General features: G+C 46.0%; 1 protein-coding gene across 1 annotated transcript in view; it reads left to right on the plus strand.

Moving 5' to 3' along the window:
• Window positions 1-23,237, plus strand: part of LOC147112088 (interleukin-13 receptor subunit alpha-1-like) — a 63,792-nt gene that overhangs the window by 5,898 nt on the left and 34,657 nt on the right. Inside the window, exon 2 of the mRNA XM_085999602.1 lies at window positions 3,608-3,736. Within this exon, the coding sequence (XP_085855728.1) occupies window positions 3,649-3,736 (88 nt within the window). The 5' untranslated portion in view covers window positions 3,608-3,648. The remainder of the gene's footprint in view (window positions 1-3,607; window positions 3,737-23,237) is intronic.

A 23,237-nucleotide genomic window follows, 5' to 3' on the forward strand; every position in this document is an offset into this window, starting at 1 on the left:
CTAGTTAGATGATGAAATAACCAGGGGATTTTTTTTTAAATTCTGGGGATATGGGCGTCACTGGCAAGGCCAGCATTTATTGCCCATCCCTTGTTGGCCTTGAGAAGGTGGTGGTGAGCCTTCTTCTTGAACCACTGCATTCCGGGTGGTGAAGATACTCCCATAGTGCTGTTAGGGAGGGACTTCCAGGATTTTGACACCGCGACAATGAAGGAACAACAATATATGTCCAAGTTCAGATGGTACATGACTTGGAGGGGAACCTGGAGGTGATGCGTCTGCTGCCCTTGTCCTTCTAAGTGGTGGAGGTCACGGGTTTGGGAAGTGCTGTCGAAGATTCCTTGACAGGTTGCTCCAGTGCATCCTGTGGATGGGGTACACTGCAGCCATGGTGGGCCGATGGTGGAGGCAGTGAATATTGTAAGGTGGTGGATTGGGGTGCCAAACAAGCAGACTGCTTTGTCCTGGATGGTGTTGATCATTTTGAGGGTTGTTGCAGCTGCACCCATCCAGGCAAGTGGAGAGTATGCCATCACACTCCTGACTTGTACCTTGTAAGTGGTGGAGGGGCTTTGGGACTCAGTAGGTGAGCCACTCGCCGCAGAATACCCAGCTTCTGATCTGCTCTACTAAACCATGGCATTCATATGGCTGGTCCAGTTTAGTTTCTGGACCAGATTTTAACAGAGAATCCTAATTTGATGACTGAAATATCACACATGCCACCAGAAGACACTGAAAAGCTCTTTGGTTATGGAAGAAGTCATTTATTAACTCTATAAACGTAAGTCCATTTTTTTTAGTTTAACCTATGCCGAAGTCATAGTGAAAGAGGAGGTAGTGGAGATACTGGATGAGATAAAAATTGATACAGAGGAGGTACTAGAAAGGCTGTCTGTACTTGTGATGAAATAACTCTGTGTTCTGGCATTTGTATTGTCTGTTGTTGTTGTACTTGTTAATGTCTGGAATGTTCTACCGGTGTAACCACTAATGCTCCTCCCTAGCCCTGCCCCTCTGGATCCTCCGGATTGGTGTGAGTCTTACTTATAAGAGCTGGGCCTTACTCATAAGGGCTGGGTCGGTGATGAATGATGGTTGCCCTGTGTTAACTTGATGTTCTTACTTAATAAAAGCCTTTAGTTTTAAGCTTTAACCTCACGGATTCAGGCCGTTATTTGGCACATCAGTACTTAAAGTTGATAAGTCACAAGGACCAAATGGGATGCACCCTAGGATGCTAGGGCAGGTTAAGGAGGAAATCGCGGAGGTACTGGCCATAATCTTCCAATCCTCCTTGGAAACGGGGCTGGTGCCAGAGGACTCGAGAATTGCAAATGTTACACCCTTGTTCAAAAAAGGGTGTAAAGATAAACCCAGCAACTACAGGCCAGTCAGTTTAACCTCGGTAATGGGAAAGTTTTTAGAAATGATAATCCGAGACAAAATTAACAGTCACTTGGACAAGTGTGGATTAATTAAGGAAAGCCAGCGTGGATTTCATAAAGGCAAATCGTGTTTAATTAACTTGATTGAGTTTTTTGATGAGGTAACAGAGAGGGCTGATGAGGGGAATGCGATTGACGTGGTGTACATGGATTTCTAAAAGGCGTTTGATAAAGTACCACATAATAGGCTTCCCAGCAAAGTTAAAGCCCATGGAATAAAAGGGACAGTGGCAGCATGGATACAAAATTGGCTAAGTGACAGGAAACAGTAGTGGTGAATAATTAGGTGTTTTTCAGACTGGAGGAAGGTACACAGTGGTGTTCCCCAGGAGTCGTCACTAGGACCACTGCTTTTCTTGATATTTATCAATAACTTGGACTTGGGAGTACAGGGCACAATTTCAAAATTTGCAGATGACACAAAACTTGGAAGTATAGTGAACAGTGAGGAGGATAGTGATAGACTTCAAGATAGGCTGGTAAAATGGGTGGACACATGGCAGATTAAATTTAACACACAAAAGTGCAAATTGATACATTTTGGTAGGAAGAACGAGGAGATGCAACATAAACTAAAGGGTAAAATCCTAAATGGGATGCATGAACAGAGAGACCTGGGAGTACATTTGCACAAATCATTGAAGGTGGTATGGCAGGTTGAGAAAGTGGTTAAAAAAGCATACGGGATCTTGGGCTTCATAAATAGAGGCATAGAGTACAAAAGCAAGGAAGTTATGATGAACCTTTATAAAACACTGGTTCTGCCTCAACTGGAGTATTGTGTCCAATTATGGGTGCCGCACTTTAGGAAGGGTGTGAAGGCCTTAGAGAGGGTGCAGAAAAGATTTACGAGAATGGTTCCAGGGATGAAGGACTTCAATTACGTGGATAGACTAGAGAAGCTGGGGTTGTTCTCCTTAGGGCAGAGAAGGTTGAGAGGAGATTTGATAGAGATGTTCAAAATCATGAGGGGTCTAGACTGAGTAGATACAGAGAAACTGTTCCCATTGGTGCAAGTGTCGAGATCCAGAGGACACAGATTTAAAGTGATTGGCAAAAGAACCAAAGGCAACAAGAGGAAAAACTTTTTTACGCTAGGATCTGGAATGCACTGCCTGAAAGGATGGTGGAGGCAGATTCAATCGTGGCTTTCAAAAGGGAATTGGATAAATATCTGAAGGAAAGAAAATTGCAGGGCTACGGGGAAAGGGCGGGGGAGTAGGACTTGTTGAAGTGCTCTTGCAGAGAGCCGGCACGGGCTCGATGGGCCGAATGGCCTCCTTCTGTGCTGTAACCAGTCTATGATTCTATGATTCTATTCAAACATAGCTAATTCAGATTTTTTAGCATCTTCTAGCTGCTGCTGTCAGCCCACAGCTCAGCCTTTGTGTTTGAGAGGGAGGGAGGGAGGGAGTGAGAGAGGGAGGGAGTGAGAGAGGGAGTGAGAGAGGGAGTGAGAGACAGAGTGAGAGAGATGCACTTCCTCACAGCTTGTAGAAAATATCAGGGCATAAGGGAGAATTTCTACCCAAAATTCACAAAAATATGCCCGGAATTCAGAAATTTGAATGACGACCAAAAACTCCCATACCTACTAGGGGAAGAGAGAAATTGTGTAACCTTAGCGTCACACTATGTTACAGCTTGCCATAAACAGAGGGACAACCACTAAATATAAGAAAAGAGTATATACAAATTATATGAATGTATATTTATACACTCAGGGATATATCTGTTTACATACTGTATGGATAGATCTGTATTTATGTGTTCAACCATGAATGTTTTTCGATGCTTTGGCAACATAAGATGTACCTTGTCATCATGCCAATAAAGCAATTTGAATTGAATTGAATTGAATTGAGAGAGGGGGGAGAGAGACAGCCTTCTCTCAGTCCTCTGCCTCAAGTCTGCAGGATTGGAAGTTTGGCCAACCCAGCTGTCGCTACCCTTTGACGTGTGAACATGATATTGCGGATTGGCCGCCCGTTATAGAAACTACCTGATTTTCCTTTCCATTGTCTTGGGTGCAGAGCCAGACTAAATGGAAATAAAACATTAGGAATTAAACATATTAAACATTTTAGAAGTTAAGCAAGAAAACAGAAGTGTGGAATCTGTCACAAAGTATTTTAATCCATACGTGCACTGTTCCTCAGGTTGTGCCGGTGATTTTATTTGCCCTCCGTGACCCGCCATCATGCCGCTTGCTCGATCTTTCCCGCTAATGGCCGTTGCATGGACGATTGCAGTCAATGGAGCTGTCCACACTTGCAAGGAAGAAACGAGTGAGTAATTTCAACATTTTAACGTCAAAATAAGCTGAGGTACTACACTGTCATCCAGATGTCTGCAGTAGTACTCTGAGAGCTGGCGTCAGTTTTATTCCTCATATATGTGACTCATTTCATTAGGAGTTGTGCGGGCCTGCAGTGGTTCCTGCAGCATGCATTTCTCAGTTTACTAAAAAGCCAAATGCATGAGGCAACCTGATTGATGAAAACGAAAGGAACTTTGGGCAAAATAGCATGTTATCTTGGTTTCCTCTTTGATTCAACTCAGAATTCTGCCTTTGGAATGAATTCTTTGGGGATAATTCTGCTCTTAAGGGGGAAAAAAATCCTTCCACTGATGTGTTTACGTGAGTCTTCCCCAAGTTAGTAAAAGAATTTTAAATCTTTAATCTTACAATCAGAGCAATATATCCCCCTCCCCAACCGCCGCCCCCCCCCACTCTCACCGCAGTCTGTGGGCTAGCTCAAGCCTGTCGATCACTGCCATCATCTTGCTTTTAGCTAGGCAACGTTCGTTCATGCTTGTGGCATTAAAATTATAATTAAAATTTGGTTATCTGCGCTACATTTTAAATGTACTATGTGCTCGTCACTGGGAAATGGAACAAGTACCGCTCAAGTTACAAGTCGTTGGAATCAAGTACTCCCAGGTCAGGCACAGCTCACGGCCAGCTGTAGAATAAAGCTCTTTCTAATCGACCACAACTTTGGACGCGTAACCATCTCCCTGCCAACGCAACCTTTCTCCATTTCCCAAATCCTTTGGGCCTCTGAGTGAATTACTAATTGTACATCAAATTACGATCAGTTTTGTCCTGTCGGCCAATCCCCGCTGGGTTAAAACGGCCCAAACTTATGTCCCATTAGACCTTTACGGCATGACAGCGAGACAAAGAGGAAAAATATCACCACATCAGTTGAGGGTGGATTTGAGCCCACAGCCCAGATGTGAAAGGACACTAACTGCACCGACTCAAAGTGTTATGTTGTCTCCAGACTTTTCTTAAGTTGAAACAATTTAGGGGAGCTGTGATTGATGAAAGAAAGACTTACATTTATACAAGATCTATCAAAAACATCCCCAAACCCCTCATATACAATAAATTACTTTGAAATGCAATGACTGCTGATTTGCGGCCAAATCCACCAGCCATTTTGTACACAACAGAAGCCCACAAGCAACAAAGAGATTGAGTAGACTAGGCCTATATTCTCTAGAGTTTAGAAGAATGAGAGGTGATCTCATAGAATCATAGAAAGTTACAGCACGGAAGGAGGCCATTTCGGCCCATCGTGTCCGCGCCGACCAACAAAGAGCTATCCAGCCTAATCCCACTTCCCAGCTCTTGGTCCGCAGCCCTGCAGGTTAGAGCATCCCAAGTGCACATCCAAGTACTTTTTAAATATGGTTAGGGTCCCTGCCTCTACCACCCTTTCAGGCAGTGAGTTCCAGACCCCCACAACCCTCCGGATGAAGAAACTTCCCCTCAAATCCCCTCTACACCTTCCCCCAATTACTTTAAATCTGTGCCCCCAGGTTTTTGACCCCTCTGCTAAGGGAAATAGGTCCTTTCTATCCACTTTATCTATGCCCCTCATAATTTTATATACCTTAATAAGGTCTCCACTCAGCCTCCTCTGTTCCAAGGAAAACAGACCCAGCCTATCCAGTCTTTCCTCATAGCTAAGATTCTCTACTCCCAGCAACATCCTTGTAAATCTCCTCTGTACCCTCTCTAGTGCAATCACATCTTTCCTGTAATGTGGTGACCAGAACTGCACGCAGTACTCTAGCTGAGGCCTAACTAGTGTTTTATACAGTTGAAGCATAACCCCCTGCTCTTGTATTCTATGCCATGGCTAATAAAGGCAAGCATTCCGTATGCCTTCTTAACCACCTTATCTACTTGGCCTGCTACCTTCAGGGATCTGTGGACATGCACTCCAACGTCCCTTTGTTCCTCTACACTACTCAGTGTCCTACCATTTAATGTGTATTCCCTTTCCTTGTTAGCCCTTCCCAAATGCATTATCTCACACTTCTCCGGATTGAATTCCATTTGCCACTGTTCTGCCCACCTGACCAATTTATTGATATCTTCCTGTATTCTACAGCTTCCTTCTTCAGTATCAACCACACAGCCGATTTTAGTATCATTTGCAAACTTCTTAATCATACCCCCTATATTCAAGTCAAGATCGTTGATATATACCACAAAAAGCAAGGGACCTAGTACTGAGCCCTGCGGAACCCCACTGGAAACAGCCTTCCAGTCACAAAAACACCCATCAACCATTACCCTCTGTTTCCTGTCTCTGAGCCAGTTTTGAATCCAACTTGACACTTTGCCCTGGATCCCATGGGCTTTTAACTTCATGACCAGTCTGCCATGTGGAACCTTATCAAAAGCCTTGCTAAAGTCCATATACACTACATCAAACGCACTACCCTCCTTGTTACCTCCTCAAAAAATTCAGTCAAGTTTTTCAGACACGACCTTCCCTTAACAAATCCGTGTTGACTATCCTTGATTAATCCGTGTCTTTCTAAATGAAGATTTATCCTGTCCTTCTGAATTCTTTCCAATAATTTTCCCACCACCGAGGTTAGACTGACTGGCCTGTAATTACTCGGTCTATCCTTTTCTCCCTTTTTAAACAAGGGTACCACATTAGCAGTCATCCAGTCCTCCGGCACCACACCTGAAGCCAGAGAGGATTGAAAAATGATGGTCAGGGCCTCTGCCATTTCCTCTTTTGCTTCGCTTAACAGCCTGGGATACATTTCATCCGGGCCTGGGGATTTATCCACTTTTAAAGCTACTAAACCCCTTAATATTTCCTCTATCACTATGTTTATTTCATCTAATATTTCACACTCCTGCCCCCCGATAGCAATGTCTGCTTCGCCCCTCTCCTTTGTGAAAACAGATGCAAAGTATTCATTAAGGACCCTACCGACGTCTCCCGCCTCCACACACAGATTACCCTCATGATCTCTAATAGCCCCTACCCTTTCTTTAGTTATCATCTTACTCTTAATATATTTATAAAACATCTTTGGGTTTTCCTTGATTTTACTTGCCAAGAATTTTTCATGCTCCCCCTTTGCTTTCCTAATATAATTTTTAATTGCACCCCTGTACTTTCTGTACTCCTCTAAAGATTCTGGAGTATTTAGCCCTTGGTATCTGTCATACGCCTCCCTTTTTTTCTTTATCCTACCCTGTATGTCTCTAGACATCCAGGGGGCTCTAGGTTTGTTAGTCCCACCTTTTTTCTTTAAGGGCACCTGTTTGGTCTGAACCCTCCGGATCTCCTCCTTGAATGCCTCCCACTGCTCTGATTTACCTTCAAGTAGCTGTTTCCAGTCCACTATGGCTAAATCCCCTTTGATCTTAGCAAAATTTGCTTTTCCCCAATTTAGAATTTGTATTCCTGGTCTATCCTTGCCCTTTTCCATAACTACCTTAAATCTAACAGAATTGTGGTCACTAGCACCAAAATGCTCCCCCACTGATACGCCTTCTACCTGCCCAGCTTCATTCCCTAAAACTAAGTCCAGAACCGCCCCCTCCCTTGTTGGGCTTGCTACATACTGGCTAAAAAAGTTCTCCTGGATGCATTTTAGGAATTCCGCACCTTCTATACCCTTCACACTAATTTTATCCCTGTTAATATTGGGGTAGTTGAAATCCCCTACTATTACTGCCCTATAGTTTTTGCACTTCTCAGAAATTCGCCTACATATTTGTTCTTCTATCTCCCTCTCACTGTTTGGGGGTCTGTAGTACACTCCCAGCAGTGTGATCGTCCTTTTTTGTATTTCAATTCGACCCATATGGCCTCGTTTGATGATGCCTCTAACATATCATCCCTCCTCACAGCTGTAATAGTTTCTTTTATCAATACCGCGACCCCTTCCCTTTTTACCTCCCTCTCTATCCCATCTGAAAATCCTGTAACCAGGAATGTTGAGCTGCCATACCTGCCCCTCTTTCAGCCACATCTCTGTAATAGCTATACTATCATAGTCCCAAGTATCTACCTGTGCCCTCAGCTCATCTGCCTTGTTCGCTATACTCCTTGCATTGAAGTATATACCGTTTAGTACAGGCAAACCTCCTTGTTGACTACCATCTAGCCCTTGATTCCTCTGTCCTTCCATTGAAACATACAACATTCTTACAGGGCTTGACAGGGTAGATGCAGGGAGGATGTTTCCCCAGGCTGGGGCGTCTAGAACCAGGGGTCACAGTCTCAGAATAAGGGGTCAGCCATTTAGGACTGAGATGAGGAGAAATTTCTTCACTCAAGAGGGTGGTGAATCTTTGGAATTCTCGAGGGCTGTGGAGGCTCAGTCACTGAGTATATTTAAGATAGAGATCGCTAGATTTTTGAATATTAATGGAAACAAGGGATATGGGGATAGTGCAGGAAAGTGGAGATGAGGTAGAAGATCAGCCATGATCTTATTGAATGGTGGAGCAGGCTCGAAGGGCCAAATGGCCTACTCCTGCAACTATTTCTTATGTTCTTATGAGATGAATAATCAGTTACATCTGTGTTGGGTGGCACTGGTTAAGGAAAGACATTTTGTGGGACACCTGGAGGGATCTCCTGGCGTCCACCCAGACAGACAGAAGGGCCTCAGTTTAACATTTCAATTGAAGAACATCAACCTCTTGCCAGTGTAGTACCGCATTGGAGTGTCATCTTAGAATTTGTGCTCATGATCCATTGCGGGGCCTGAACCCACAACCTTCTTACCATTGAAAGCGCTATCAGCTAAACTAAGCTGACACTTTTGATGTGTTGGGGAGTTAGTAAGGCAACCCTGTTGCATAATTAAAATGAGTGTAGCAGGTTGGCTGAGTGGTTGACTCTTAATGACATCTGAAGTGGTCTGGGAAACCACTCAGTTGTAACAAGAGTCATGCAAGGGGAAGGCCAACCTTGTAAGGGAAGTTAAAGATAAAAAATAAATGCGGTCTGTATTTTGTAAGAGATTGATCATTTTATCTTTTGCATTTCATAATGTTTGTTTTTCTACATTTCATAGTTTAGTTGCGCTTAGATTCTTTTCCATGATATGCACTGCCTTTTAAATGTGCAAAGTGAATACATTTCTGTATGTAATGAAGTGAGTGCAACAGTAATATAAATATCACATAAGGATACAATGGAACCATATTTGAAAAAGATAAATATAAACATTATTGAGCGCTGCTGCAACAGGCTGCTTATAGACTGACCACTGCCTCACTACGGATAGAGAAACGAAAAAGAGAGACTTGCATTTCTGTAGCGCCTTTCATGACCTCAGGACGCCCCAAAGCGCTTTACAGACAATGAAGTATCTTTGGGGAGTGTAGTCACTGTTGTAATGTAGGAAACTCAGCAGCTAATTTGTGCACAGCAAGCTCCCACAAACAGCAATGTGATAATGACCCGATAATCTGTTTTGGTAATGTTGATTGAAGGATAAATATTGGCCAGGACACCGGGGAGAACTCCCCTGCTCTTCTTCGAAATAGTGCCATGGGATCTTTTACTTCCCCTTGAGAGAGCCGACGGGGCCTCAGTTTATCATCTCATCCGAAAGACCGCACCTCTGACAGTGCAGCACTCCCTCAGTAATGCACTGGAATGTCAGCCTAGATTTCTTTGCTCAAGTCTCTAGAGTGAGTCTATGTACTCACAACCTTAGACTGATCACTGATAAAGTGACCACTGCATCACTAGGCTACTGATAGAGTGGCCACGGCATCACAAAGCTGTTTATAGAGTGACCTCACGAGGCTGTTTGTAGAGTGACCACACGAGGCTGTTTGTAGAGTGACCACACGAGGCTGTTTGTAGAGTGACCACACGAGGCTGTTTGTAGAGTGACCTCACGAGGCTGTTTGTAGAGTGACCACACGAGGCTGTTTGTAGAGTGACCTCACGAGGCTGTTTGTAGAGTGACCTCACGAGGCTGTTTGTAGAGTGACCACACGAGGCTGTTTAGAGAGTGACCACACGAGGCTGTTTGTAGAGTGACCACACGAGGCTGTTTAGAGAGTGACCACTCTAGGCTGTTTAGAGAGTGACCACTCTAGGCTGTTTAGAGAGTAACCACTCTAGGCTGTTTGTAGAGTGACCACACGAGACTGTTTAGAGAGTGACCACACGAGGCTGTTTGTAGAGTGACCACACGAGGCTGTTTAGAGAGTGACCACTCTAGGCTGTTTAGAGAGTGACCACTCTAGGCTGTTTAGAGAGTGACCACTCTAGGCTGTTTAGAGAGTGACCACATGAGGCTGTTTAGAGAGTGACCACACGAGGCTGTTTAGAGAGTGACCACACGAGGCTGTTTAGAGAGTGACCACACGAGGCTGTTTAGAGAGTGACCACACGAGGCTGTTTAGAGAGTGACCACACGAGGCTGTTTAGATCGAGTGTGCCTGCAGTGAAAGCTATTGTAGGGCCCCTGGGTGAAATCGGGTTGTTCAGCACAGAATGAGTATAAAAACAAGGCTTTCAAGCTTAGTCGCACACCAAGACACTTTTGCAGCATCATTCTGATTATGAAATTTTTGCGGCTAAAACCGTGTTAAAATAATATTCAGAAAATAAATATAGAAAGAATGAGCAGAAAATAGATTGTCTCAATTATTGAAGTTGTAGGGCCCCATAATTATCCTTGACATTTTTAATAAATACAAGTCAAATTGCAGTGAACCATATTAGGAGAGATCCTATGATGATGTCCATGGGTCAGGTAAGGCTTAGACCACTCACCCCTGCTGTTGCTACTCGCTGGCTTCCTGCAGTTGGCGTCCAACTATTAACCTGCTCGAATCTCACAAGTGATGTGTTCCCAGTCCTTAGGCCGGTAACTGTCATGGTTGCTCACTGGCTTTTGTCTTGCAATCTAATTAGTTGTAGCTATCTAGTATACTAGAGCATCCACATTACTATAAATATAGGTAAACACAGAGAACGCCCCAGCTCTTCTTTTACGTCCACCTGAAAGGTCAGACGAGGCCTCGGTTTAACACCTCATCTGAAAGACGGCTCCTTTGACAGTGCAGCACTCCCTCAGTACTGCACTGGAGTGTCAGCCTGGATTATATGCTCATGTCTCTTGAGTGAGGTTAGAACTCCCACCCAAACTGTTTTTTTCTGCTTCTGCCAACCCATGTTCCATGTACAGAGCCAGAACCACCTTGCTGCAAGTCCACTGCTGTTTCGGTCACAGAATCACAGAATCACAGAAACCCCACAGTGCAGATAGAGGCCATTTCGGCCCATTGAGCCTGCACCGACACATATCCCACCCGATCCCCGTAACCCCTACACCAACACATATCCCACTCTATCCCCGTAACCCCACGTATTTAATCCCCCTAACACTAAGCGTCAATTTATCATAGCCAATCAACCTAACCCGCACATCTTTGGACTGTGGGAGGAAACCGGAGCACCCGGAGGAAACCCACGCAAACACGGGAAGAATGTGCAAACTCCACACAGACAGTCACCCGAGGCCAGATTAGACCACTCACCCCTGCTGTTGCTACTCGCTGGCTTCCTGCAGTTGGCGTCCAACTATTAACCTGCTCGAATCTCACAAGTGATGTGTTCCCAGTCCTTAGGCTGGTAACTGTCATGGTTGCTCACTGGCTTTTGTCTTGCAATCTAATTAGTTGTAGCTATCTAGTATACTAGAGCATCCACATTACTATAAATATAGGTAAACACAGAGAACGCCCCAGCTCTTCTTTTACGTCCACCTGAAAGGTCAGACGAGGCCTCGGTTTAACACCTCATCTGAAAGACGGCTCCTTTGACAGTGTAGCACTCCCTCAGTACTGCACTGGAGTGTCAGCCTGGATTATATGCTTCAAAGTCCAATGTTATTAAAATGTAATTGGGCCTGCCAGGTGTCAGCCGTAGCTCAGTGTAAGCACCCTCGCCTCTGACTCAGAGGTTTTGGCTTCACTCCAGAGATGTGACCGCATGATCTAGGCTGACACTTCAGCACGATACTGAGGGAGTGCTGCATTGTCAGAGGTGCTGCCTTTTGGATGAGACATTAAACCAAGGTTCCGTCTTCCCTCTCAGGTGGACGTAAAAGATCCCACGTCACTTTTCAAAGAAGAGATGGGGAGTTCTTCCTTGCATTTATATAGCGCCTTTCACGAACTCAGGACTTCCCTAAGCGTTTTACAGTCAATAAAGTACTTTTGAAGTTGTAATGGTAGAATCATCGGATAGTACTGCAGAGAAGGAGGCCATTCGGCCCATCGGGTGCACTGGCTCTTTCGAAGAGCAATCCAGTTAATCCCACTCCCCCGCTCTTTCCCCATATGCCTGCAATTTTTCTCCTTCAAGTATTTATCCAATTCCTTTTTGAAGGCTACTATTGAATCTGTATCCACCAACTTATCAGGCAACGCATTCCAAATCCTAACCACATGTTGCATAAAAAAGTTTACTCCTTTTGCCTCTGATTCTTTTATAAATCACCTTAAATCTGTGCCCTCTGGTTATTGACCCTTCAGCCATTGGAAACAGTTTCTCTTCACTTATTCTATCTAAACCCTTCATGATTTTGAACACCTCTATCAAATCCCCCTTTTAGCCTTCTCTGCTCGAAGGAGAACAACCCCAGTTTCTTCAGTCTATTAACATAACTGTAATCCCTCATCCCTGGAACCATTCTAGTAAAGCTCTTCTGAACCCGCTCCAAAGCCTTCACATCTATCCTAAAGTGTGGTGCCCAGAATTGGATACAATACTCCAGCTGGGGTCAAACTAGTGTTTCATATAGGTTTAACACAATTTCCTGGCTTTTGTACTCTAGGGGCAGGATTTTCATTGGGCCATGGAGTCGGGATTGGAGGCGTCGGGCGGGGGGGGGGGGTTAAAATCCCAAAATCGGGGGTCCCGACCCCATCCCGCACCCAAACCCGCCTCCATGCCAGTTTCAAAGGAGGTGGGTACCCGCCCCGCACTGGGACCCGCCTACCCGAGGCGGGAAGGGATTAGTGCCAATTAACTGCCTGTTAACAGGCGCAAAAGATGGGAACATTTTAAACTTAAGTGCGTTATGCCCAAAACCACCTAAGCTCGTGCTTCCCCCCAGCTCTTTTACGATGGTTCAAAATTCAATTAGTCGGATCAGGCCCTGCCCACTGAACTGGCCACGCCCCCAGGTTGACATAAGAACATCAGAAACAGGAGCAGGAGTCGGCCATTTGGCCCCTCGAGCCTGCTCCGCCATTCAATAAGATCATGGCTGATCTGATCTTGACCTCAACTCCACCTTCCTGCCCGCTCCCCATAACCCCTGACTCCCTTATTGTTCAAAAATCTGTCTATCTCCACCGTAAATATATTCAATGACTCCACAGCTCTCCGGGGTAGAGAATTCCACAGATTCACGACCCTCTGAGAGAAGAAATTCCTCCTCATCTCTGTTTTAAAAGGGCGACCCTTTATCCTGAAACTATGCCCCCTAGTTCTAGATTCCCCCACGAGGGGAAACATCCTCTCAGCATCTACCCTGTCAAGCCCCCTCAGTATCTTATATGTTTCAATAAGATCACGTCTCATTCTTCTAAACTCCAATGAGTATAGGCCCAACCTGCTCAACCTTTCCTCTTGAGACAAGCCCTTTCATCCCAGGAATCAACCGAGTGACATTGCGAGATTCCACCGATTTGAGCTGGTTCGGGAAGGCTCTTCAAATTGCGCTCATTATCTTAGGCGCCCAGGCACCAGCAGGCACCTTTTTACAAGCTTTTTCATAGCAAAGAATATTTAATTTACTAAGAAATTGACGAGTGTACACCGACGAACCTATTAAATGGTTCTGTATAGCTTTTGAAAGTAGTTTGCAGTGATTTTTAAATCAGGTTACTCACAGGTGGAGGACTGGACACCCTTATAAAAAAAATACTGCTTACTTTATGGGGATCAATCCCATTTTCAGCTGTATTTAAAAAAAACTGCACCAACAGTTACCACTCCTAAATACATCAACAAATACTTTTTAATGGAAAGAAGAAAGAAGGAGAAACGATTCCCTTCTGTTCTGCTGCCCGATGGCACTGGTTAATGGAAAATTTTACATTTACGACTTCCTGCTTGCAGACCTGGCCCAGTGTATTTTCAGAGACAGAGAGAAAATCCCAGTCCATTTAACTTCCACTCTCCTCAGCCTACGGTGGCTCAGACCTTTACGCTAAGCTCGGTCGGACTTTCCTGGGAAGCCCCCCCACTGCTGTAAGTTCCTCTATTGACAGCTTTCTCAGCCATTGGCCCAGCTCCATGAAACCACTTCTCCAGCAATCAGTGTCAGAACCCAGGCCGATACATGAACTAGTATCTCGCTCTCTCTCTCTCTCTGGCCCTCCCTATTATTAAATGTACTGGCCACGACTGCGCTGGTTTAAGCGTCGTTGGTGCATTTATCAAGTCCTGTCTTCTTCGCACACTAGCCTTTTAGTTTTTTTTAAGATTGTCTGCGATCAAGTTATCGGACAAGGACCAGAACATAGCTTATACTGAAAAACTATTGCCAAAGCTACATGCTGAAGGAACTCCCAGTCCAAGAACATGTGTGCTCTTGTGCAACATTGCCCTCCCCCTGCCAGAAATCCGATGCTGTTAAAATGACTATCTGAAAAAAAAGGACATGACCTCATTGCAGCAGGGAAATTTAGTCTAGAAACACTGAAGTCAGTGGTAGTTCCCAACCTCAAACCTAAGCGACAGGCAGCTATATTCTGCAGAGGGCCACAGCACTCACCTGCAGAATTTATTTTGTTGCAGAAATATATCAACGTATTATAATGTATGGATAAAATCAAAGGATTCATCTTGGGGTCTCTTGGGCTTAGCAGCATTCCTCAGTGAACTCGCGCTGCACATGTCTTTGATATTCCCAAGGAGGAGTGCACAGGTCAGTAGCTGGTGCTGGTGTATGACTTTGAAACTCATCCTTTGGTCCCGCTATTAACTCGCCCACCCCTTGCCTGGTGGAATCCAAACTGGGGTGGGCAGTTAAAATGAAGGGAACGACTTTTCCCCTCCGATCGCCCCCTGCATCCCCCTCACCCCCCTTACCTGACTGCCGGGGAACGATCCCGCGGGTCTCCCGGCTGCGGCCTCCTGCTTGCGATATTCCGCCTGCCCGCCAGCCAGATGGTGTGTCTGGTCGAGTTCAGACGGGACTCCTACGAATGTTACGATAATGAGGCCCAGCCGGGCCTCCACATCCCCGGACGCCCCTGGTTCATCGCCCGCTTTGGGGGCTCTCATGCTCTGTACCCGCGCCCCCTTTAAAATCAGGACCTTAGTGTGGGCAACACTTCCATAGGTGACATTCAGAAAAGCTGTTCTTTGCAGCAGTTTATAAAGAAAGAAGGAAAGAAAGACGCATTTATATAGGGCCATTCATGACCACCGGACGCCCCAAAGCATTTTCAACCAATAAAGTACTATTTGAAGTGCAGTCACTGCTGTAATGTGGGAAACACAGCAGCCAATTTGGGCACAGCAAGCTCCCACAAGCTGCAATGTGATAATGAGCAGATAATCTGTTTTAGTGATGTTGTTTGAGGGATAAATATTGGCCAGAGGGAGCTTTACTCTGCATCTAACCCGTGATATACCTGCTCTGGGTGTGTTTGATGGGGCAGTGTAGCGGGAGCTTTACTCTGTTTCAAATCCATGCTGTACCTGCCCTGGGTGTGTTTGATGGGGCAGTGTAGACGAAGTTTTACTCTGTATTTAACCCGTGCTGTACTTGCCCTGGGAGTGTTTGATGGGGCAGTGTAGAAGGAGCTTTACTCTGTATCTAAGCCATGCTGTACCTGCCCTGGGAGTGTTTGATGGGACAGTGTAGAGGGAGCTTTACTCTGTATCTAAGCCGTGCTGTACCTGCCCTGGGAGTGTTTGATGGGACAGTGTAGAGGGAGCTTTACTCTGTATCTAACCCGTGCTGTACCTGCCCTGGGAGTGTTTGATGGGGCAGTGTAGAGGGAGCTTTACTCTGTATCTAACCCGTGCTGTACCTGCCCTGGGAGTGTTTGATGGGATAGTGTAGAGGGAGCTTTACTCTGTATCTAAGCCGTGCTGTACCTGCCCTGGGAGTGTTTGATGGGACAGTGTAGAGGGAGCTTTACTCTGTATCTAACCCGTGCTGTACCTGCCCTGGGAGTGTTTGATGGGGCAGTGTAGAGGGAGCTTTACTCTGTATCTAACCCGTGCTGTACCTGCCCTGGGAGTGTTTGATGGGATAGTGTAGCGGGAGCTTTCTTCTGTATCTAACCCGTGCTGTACCTGCCCTGGGAGTGTTTGATGGGGCAGTGTAGAGGGAGCTTTACTCTGTATCTAACCTGTGCTGTACCTGCCCTGGGAATGTTTGATGGACAGTGTAGAGGGAGCTTTACTCTATATCTAACCCGTGTTTGCAGTTGAAATTGTTTCAAACTGTTGTATTTCTCAGAAGAATGCTCTATGGGGCAGCTCAGCTGTTTAAAGCTTCCTTGATTTTACAATAGATATCCGCAGATCTCCTATGGTCCGAGAAACTGCAGTGTGGTTTCTGATACTTACTACAGCAGCCTAAGTTTGACAGTACCTTGCCCATCGCTGTAATATTGAGGCAACATATTGCATTAGTGACATGAGATGAAGCCTAAATGAATTCCAAAAATGTATTTCTACTGTAATATATTATTAGTGCAGGATTTATATGCAATTTTAAATGTCAATAAAAATCCATTAAAAAAGCTATTACATCCTGAAACTATTAGAGTTCAACAGTGCAGCTACAACACTGGCATCTACCCGACAATGTGGAAAATTGCCCAGGTATGTCCTGTCCACAAAAAAGGACAAGCGCAACCCGGCCAATTAACATCCTATCAGCCTACTTCCAATCATCAGCAAAGTGATGGAACGAGTCCTCAACAGTGCTATCGAGCAGCACTTACTCACCAATAACCTGTCCACTGATGCTCAGTTTGGGTTTCGACATAAAAGCAGTCCGCTTGATCTGCATGCCATCCACTGGCTTAAACCTCCACCACTCCCTCCACCATCTGCACACCGAGGCTGCCGCGGGTACAAGGCTTCTTCGGCAGCTCCTCCCAAACCCGCGACCTCCGCCGCTTGGTAAGACAAGGGCAGCAGGCGCATGGGAACGCCGTCACCTCCAAGTTCCCCTCCAAGTCACACACCATCCCGACTTGGTCATATATCGCTGTTCCGACATTGTCGCTGGGTCAAAATCCTGGAGCTCCCTACCTAACAGCAGTGTGGGAGCACCTTCACCACACAGACTGCAGCGAACTCCGAAGTAAATATTTCTGCAGGACATCGAATAGTTGAATTCCAATGTGTTTGCTACCATTAATTAGTTCCTTGTAATGTATGGGGCACATTATATAGATTATGAGGTAAGCTTTATGAGTTAGCACTCTTAGCTCTGAGTGAATTTAGAGAATTTGGGCAACAACAACTTGCACTTATAGACTGCCTTTAATGTAGTAAAACATCCCACGGCACTTCACAGAAACGATTATCAAACAAAATTTGACACCAAACTACATAAGGAGATATTAGGGCAGATCAAAGCTTGGTCAAAGAGGTAGGTTTAAAGGGCCATCTTAAAGGAGGAAAGAGAGGAAGAGAGGCGGCGCGGTTTAGGGAGGGAATTCCAGAGCCTAGGGTCTTGGCAGCTGAATGCATGGCCTCCAATGGTGGAGCGATTAAAATCAGGGATGCGCAAGAGGCCAGAATTGGAGGGGCGCATGTTACGTCCGTGTGTAATTGAGACACGGACTGCAGGAGTTGGTTATAACAGGTGTTTACTGAGTGGAGACAAAACTGGAACTACTATACAAAGTTACTTCACAGGCTTATATACAGGGGTGGTCACTACTGGTACTGCAGTATACAGGGGCTGCAGAATATAGTTCCTTCTTCAAAGTACATACGCTACAATTCCTCCCCTTTTAGCTAAACAGTACATAACATTCGATTAATAATTAAATAACATATTTACAATTACAGTTGCTATACACATTAGCTGAAGTTAAGCAATTATAAATTCAGTCTTTGAGGAGGCTTCCTGATTCTGTCTGGATAACGCCTCTTTGGGGTATCCGGTTCTTCTGGCAAAGTTGATTCGGGATCAACATCGTTGTTTGGTTCGTCTGCTTCCAATAACACCGATTCTGAGGTAGATGCAATGGGTACTTCGGTTTCATCACCAGGTGTATCGGATCGTGGTGTGGATTTGACGCTTTCCAGTGACTCTAGAATCTGGTCAGCATGGCGTCTTACAATGCTCTCTCCAACGTCCACGGTATACATTAGAGGTCCTTGCCGTGTGCAGATCGTTCCTGGCTGCCATTTCTCTGTGCGGTAGTCCCAGGCCAAAACTGGTTGACCTATCTTAAAACTCCTGGTCGGCCTTTCATTCATATTCTGAAACTGCCTGTTCTCCACATCTCTTCTGATGTTTGGCTTAACCAAATCCAAGCGGCATCTTAGTCTTCGATTGAAGAACATCATGGCTGGAGTTTGGTTGGTAACCGCATGTGTCGCATTCCGGTAGGCAAACAAGAGGTTATCCACCTTGTGTTGTAGGGGTATGTCTTCATTACCCATTGCCTTGATAGCCTTCTTGAATGTTTGAACGAACCTCTCAGCCAATCCATTGGTGGCTGGATGATATGGGGCGGATGTGTAATGCTTAACACCATTGTTCTTTAAGAACCTCCGGAACTCTTCAGACACAAACTGTGGTCCATTGTCGGAGCAAATCTGTTCAGGCAGCCCATTTCTGGCGAATATGGTTCGTAAGACTGTGATCGTTTTTTCTGTGGTGGTTGAGGACATTTTTATTACCTCTGGCCACTTTGAATGTGCATCCACCGCAATTAAAAACATCGAGTCCATAAATGGACCAGCAAAATCAATGTGCACCCTTTGCCATGGAGATGAGGGCCACTCCCATGGATGTAGAGGGGCTTGTGGTGGGGCGTTTTGGACCTTCTGGCATCCTGTACAGCTCTTGGTCATCTCTTCGATTTCTCTATCGATTCCCGGCCACCACACAAACGCTCTGGCTAAGTTCTTCATTTTTACCCCTCCCAGATGACCCTCATGAAGCTCATTGAGCACTCTATCCTTCAATTTGGGTGGAATTACTACTCTGGATCCACACATCAAAGTTCCTCGGCACACTGACAGCTGTTCTCTTCTCGGCGAGAATGCTGGCAGCAGTGGTTCGCCATGTGCTGGCCATCCCGTCACCGTTAAATCATAGACCCTGGAGAGTGTCGGGTCATTTCGTGTTTCCTTTTCTATGTTTGCATTCGTCACAGGTAGACATTCGACTATGGTCGAGTGGAATATCTCCACAGGATCCACTGCAGGTGCTTCTTCCACCATCGGCAACGGTAGGCGCGACAATCCATCAGCATTCCCATGCTGTTTAGTTCCTTTGTACTCGATGTCATGTGCTGTCATTATCGGGACGTCCTTCTTAGGGTTGAAAATGGAGACAAGAGGTTGATGATCAGTTAGTAGAGTAAATTTCTGACCATGCAGGTAGTGATTGAACTTCTTCACCCCCCACACCAGGCTGAGGGCCTCTCTGTCAATCTGGGCGTAGTTACGCTCGGCTGAAGTTAACGAGCGTGACGCAAAAGCTATCGGCCTCTCTGAACCATCAAGGAATTTATGTGACAGTACCGCTCCAATGCCGTAGGGAGACGCATCACACGCCAGTCTTATCGGTAGTGATGGGTTGTAGTGAGCCAATACTTCTCTTGAAGTGATTAGGTCTTTACTCTTCTGAAAGGCCCACTTACATTCATCGCTCCATTTCCATGCTACTCCAGTTTGTAGTAGGGCGTTCAGTGGGTGCAGAATTGTGGACAAATTCGGGAAAAACTTATGGTAGTGATTCACCAATCCGAGGAATGACCTCAATTGCGACACATTTTCAGGCGCTGGAGCCTTAACTACCGCTTCAATTTTGTCAGGGGACTTATGTAACCCCTCTTCATCAATCACGTGGCCACAATACGATATCTGTTTCTTAAAGAACTCGCACTTGGGGTGATTGGCTCGTAGCCCATGTTCTCTTAGTCTAGTGAGCACCTGCTCTAGGTTGGCAAGGTGTTCACTGTCATCTTCACCTTTCACTAGGATGTCGTCCAAGTAACACTGAGTCCCCGGAATCCCTTGCAGGACTTGTTCCATCGCTCTTTGCCATATCGCCGGAGCTGATGCTACTCCGAATACCAGTCGATTATACTGGTAAAGACCTTTGTGAGTGTTTATCATGAGATACTTCCTAGAGGATTCTTCAACCTCCATCTGCAAATATGCTTGTGCTAGGTCAATTTTTGTAAAACGCTTCCCTCCAGATAGTGAGGCGAAAATATCTTCTATCCTTGGAAGAGGATATTGTACTGTGTGAAGGACTGGGTTCACCGTCACCTTGAAGTCCCCACAGATGCGAACCTTCCTTGGCTCCTCAGACTTATTGTTTAACGTTTTCTTCATGACAGGAACGATGGATGTCGCCCACTCGCTCCAGTCTACCTTAGATAACACGCCTGCATTCTCCAGATTCTCCAGCTCTGCCTCGACAGCTGGGCGAATTGCATACGGTACCGGTCTTGCTTTGAAATACTTGGGAATTGCATTCTCTTCTATTTTTATCGAGGCGGTTACGCCTTTAAGAGTTCCCAGTTCTTGTTGAAATACCTCTTTAGCGTTAGCTAAGATTTTTGACAATCGTCCAGGTGTGACGTCGTCATCCTTTTAACCAGCCACAGTCAGTGCCTGAATGGAGTGCCAGTCTAAACGTATCTTTCTGATCCATTCACGTCCCAATAACGGTGGTCCACCATCTTGCAGTATGTACAGATACAATTTCTGTATATCCTTGCCGTTGTATTTGACTGGCACCCTTACTTTCCCTCTGGGGTATACTTTCTGCCCCGTATACGTCTTCAAGACAATGGATGTGTCTTTCAAGGGTATGTATGAGAATAGCCGCTCGTAGTCTCGTCGATTCATGACGGTCAGGGCTGATCCTGTATCCAATTCCATTTTGACTTGGGACCCTGCTATCGTGAGGGTGACCCACATGGTTCGGTGATCCTCTTTTGCGATTACGTTGTGAAGTTTGAGACAGCTTAGTCTCTTGTTCCCGGATTCACTATCACTCTTCTGGTCTTCGGAACTACTGTCCGTCATCTTTTGTACTTTCCTGTACTATTCCTTAGTAGCCTTTTTGTTGTCATTAGTCTTTTTCCCGGACCTCCAAACTCGTGCAATGTGCCCCATCTTTCCGCATTGCCTGCATATTTTGTCCTTGGACCAGCAGTCCTTCTGGTCATGGGTTGTTCTGCCGCAGCGATAACATTTTTCAAATCCCCGTGTCATTTCATGGGTGCCGTATTCCTGTGGCTTTTGCTGTATTTCCGCAGCTCCCCTTGCTGCTGCTTCGCACGATACTGCCACGCTGAAAGCCTTATCTAGCGTCAGCTCTTTCTCTGAGAGTAACCTCTTCTGGGTTCCTTCACTCAGGAGTCCACAGACAAATTTGTCCTGTAGGGTATCTGCCAGTCCTGCTCCGAATTGGCAGTGCTTTGATAGCTTGCGTAGTTCCGTAAGGTAATCAGCATTGCTCTCATCTTTATGCTGATTTCTCTTGTGGAATTTAAATCTTTCTGCTATCAGCAGCGGTGTAGGATTTAGGTGTTCCTGTAGGATATCAACAATTTCGTTAAAACTCTTCGCCATCGGTTTGGCTGGAGTGATCAGGTTCCGCAATAGGCCGTACGTTCTTGCGCCCATTAAGTTTAGTAGTACCGATGCCTTTTTCTCATCGGCTACTTCATTTGCCTTGCAATATACTTCGACTCTTTCCACATACGTGGTCCAGTCTTCTATTGCATTATCGAAGGCAGTGATATTGCCAGTCTTCGGCATCTTGGAGATCTAAGATGGCGCCTCCCGCGCTTTGCCTTCTTCCTCGATTGAACAAAATGGCGCCTCCCGCGCTTTGCCTTCTTCCCCGCTGGATTAAGATGGCGCCTCCCGTGCTTTCTGTCTTCTCCGCTGCTGCTAGCGCTGTTGCTGGCGTTCTTATGCCTTGATGGCGACACCCGATGGTCTTCGCGCGCTTCCCCGCCGCGCTGCTGCTAACGCCGCTCTCCGCAGTCCCCGTGGCAAACTGCAGCTCCTTGCGGCTTTCTGCGCTTCTAATTCCTCTTATTTTAATTACTGTTCCCGTCATCAGAGCAAACCCTACGGGACACTTTCCTCCCTCTTCTCGGGTCTGTACGCTGCCCGGCTTCGTAGCACCGGCCGCGCCCTGTATGCTCCACCCTCTCTCCTCTTCCCGACAACGCTGCTCGGCCCCGTTGAAAAGCCACCCGATCGAGCTCTAGCCCGCCGCAGCCCAGGAAGGATCAGTGTACTACCTGCCACCAGCCCGATTAGCTGGAACACCATAGACAGGATAACCAAGCCCCGCTCTCGACAGCCTCTCCTGCAAATTTTCGAATTCGATGAATCAGAGACGGTTGCCCACGGTCGACGCCCGTTTCTTCTGTTTGTTTTTTTTCTTTTCTTCCTTCTGGCCTCGACCTCTAACAACTTCGCTTCAGGGATGGATCCCCATGAGGTGGTGCAGAACTGTAGGTAAGTTCGGATCTGTTCGTCACCAGTGTTACGTCCGTGTGTAATTGAGACACGGACTGCAGGAGTTGTTTATAACAGGTGTGATGTAAGAAAAAGGAGTCTTACCATCAAGTAACTTTAAAGTTAGCTTTAAGTAACTTATAAACACACTATATACAAGAGAGGTCTTTACCATGCCTCTGGTAGAAGCCTCTTACAATACTGAACAGTCCAGTATTTATACCAGTCCAACAGGAAGTGACATATGACAGGAAGTGAGGTATGTACACAGTTCGTAGTTCACAGTTCACAGTTCACAGGAAGTGATGACATAACTTCCCGGAATTTATTATTATTATCACATTCTTCCCTCCTGCAGGATTAGGAGGCTGTGGTCTACCTTTTGTTCCGTAGCCGCCGAACAAGGAAGAGTCGCACCCGTTTGGATTCCCATCGTAGAGGGTCGCTGGTCCGCTTACATGCGGTTGGCCATTGGTCAGAGTCTGTGTGGCCTGGATTGCCCTGTGAAGGGTCGGGGAGATCATGGCTTCGAGTACGAGCCCCAATAGTTTCAAAGCCGGACTGCCTCTGTTCAGAGGGAGGTGCAGAGCTGGTCTGTGGCGGATCAGTACTTTCATGCGGGGTACTGGGAGGGTCGCAACCTTGAGCACGGGGTTCTACCGGCACCAAGCTAGTTGGTGTCCGATCAGGATCCTGGAGAGGGGTACCCGATAGGTCCCAAGAGTTTCCTGGTGAAATGCCATCACCCGATGTCCCACTAGGT

Source organism: Somniosus microcephalus, chromosome 10 (assembly GCF_052327205.1).
Source record: "Somniosus microcephalus isolate GS21.2 chromosome 10, FLI_Smic_1.0, whole genome shotgun sequence".
NCBI classification, from domain to species: domain Eukaryota; kingdom Metazoa; phylum Chordata; class Chondrichthyes; order Squaliformes; family Somniosidae; genus Somniosus; species Somniosus microcephalus.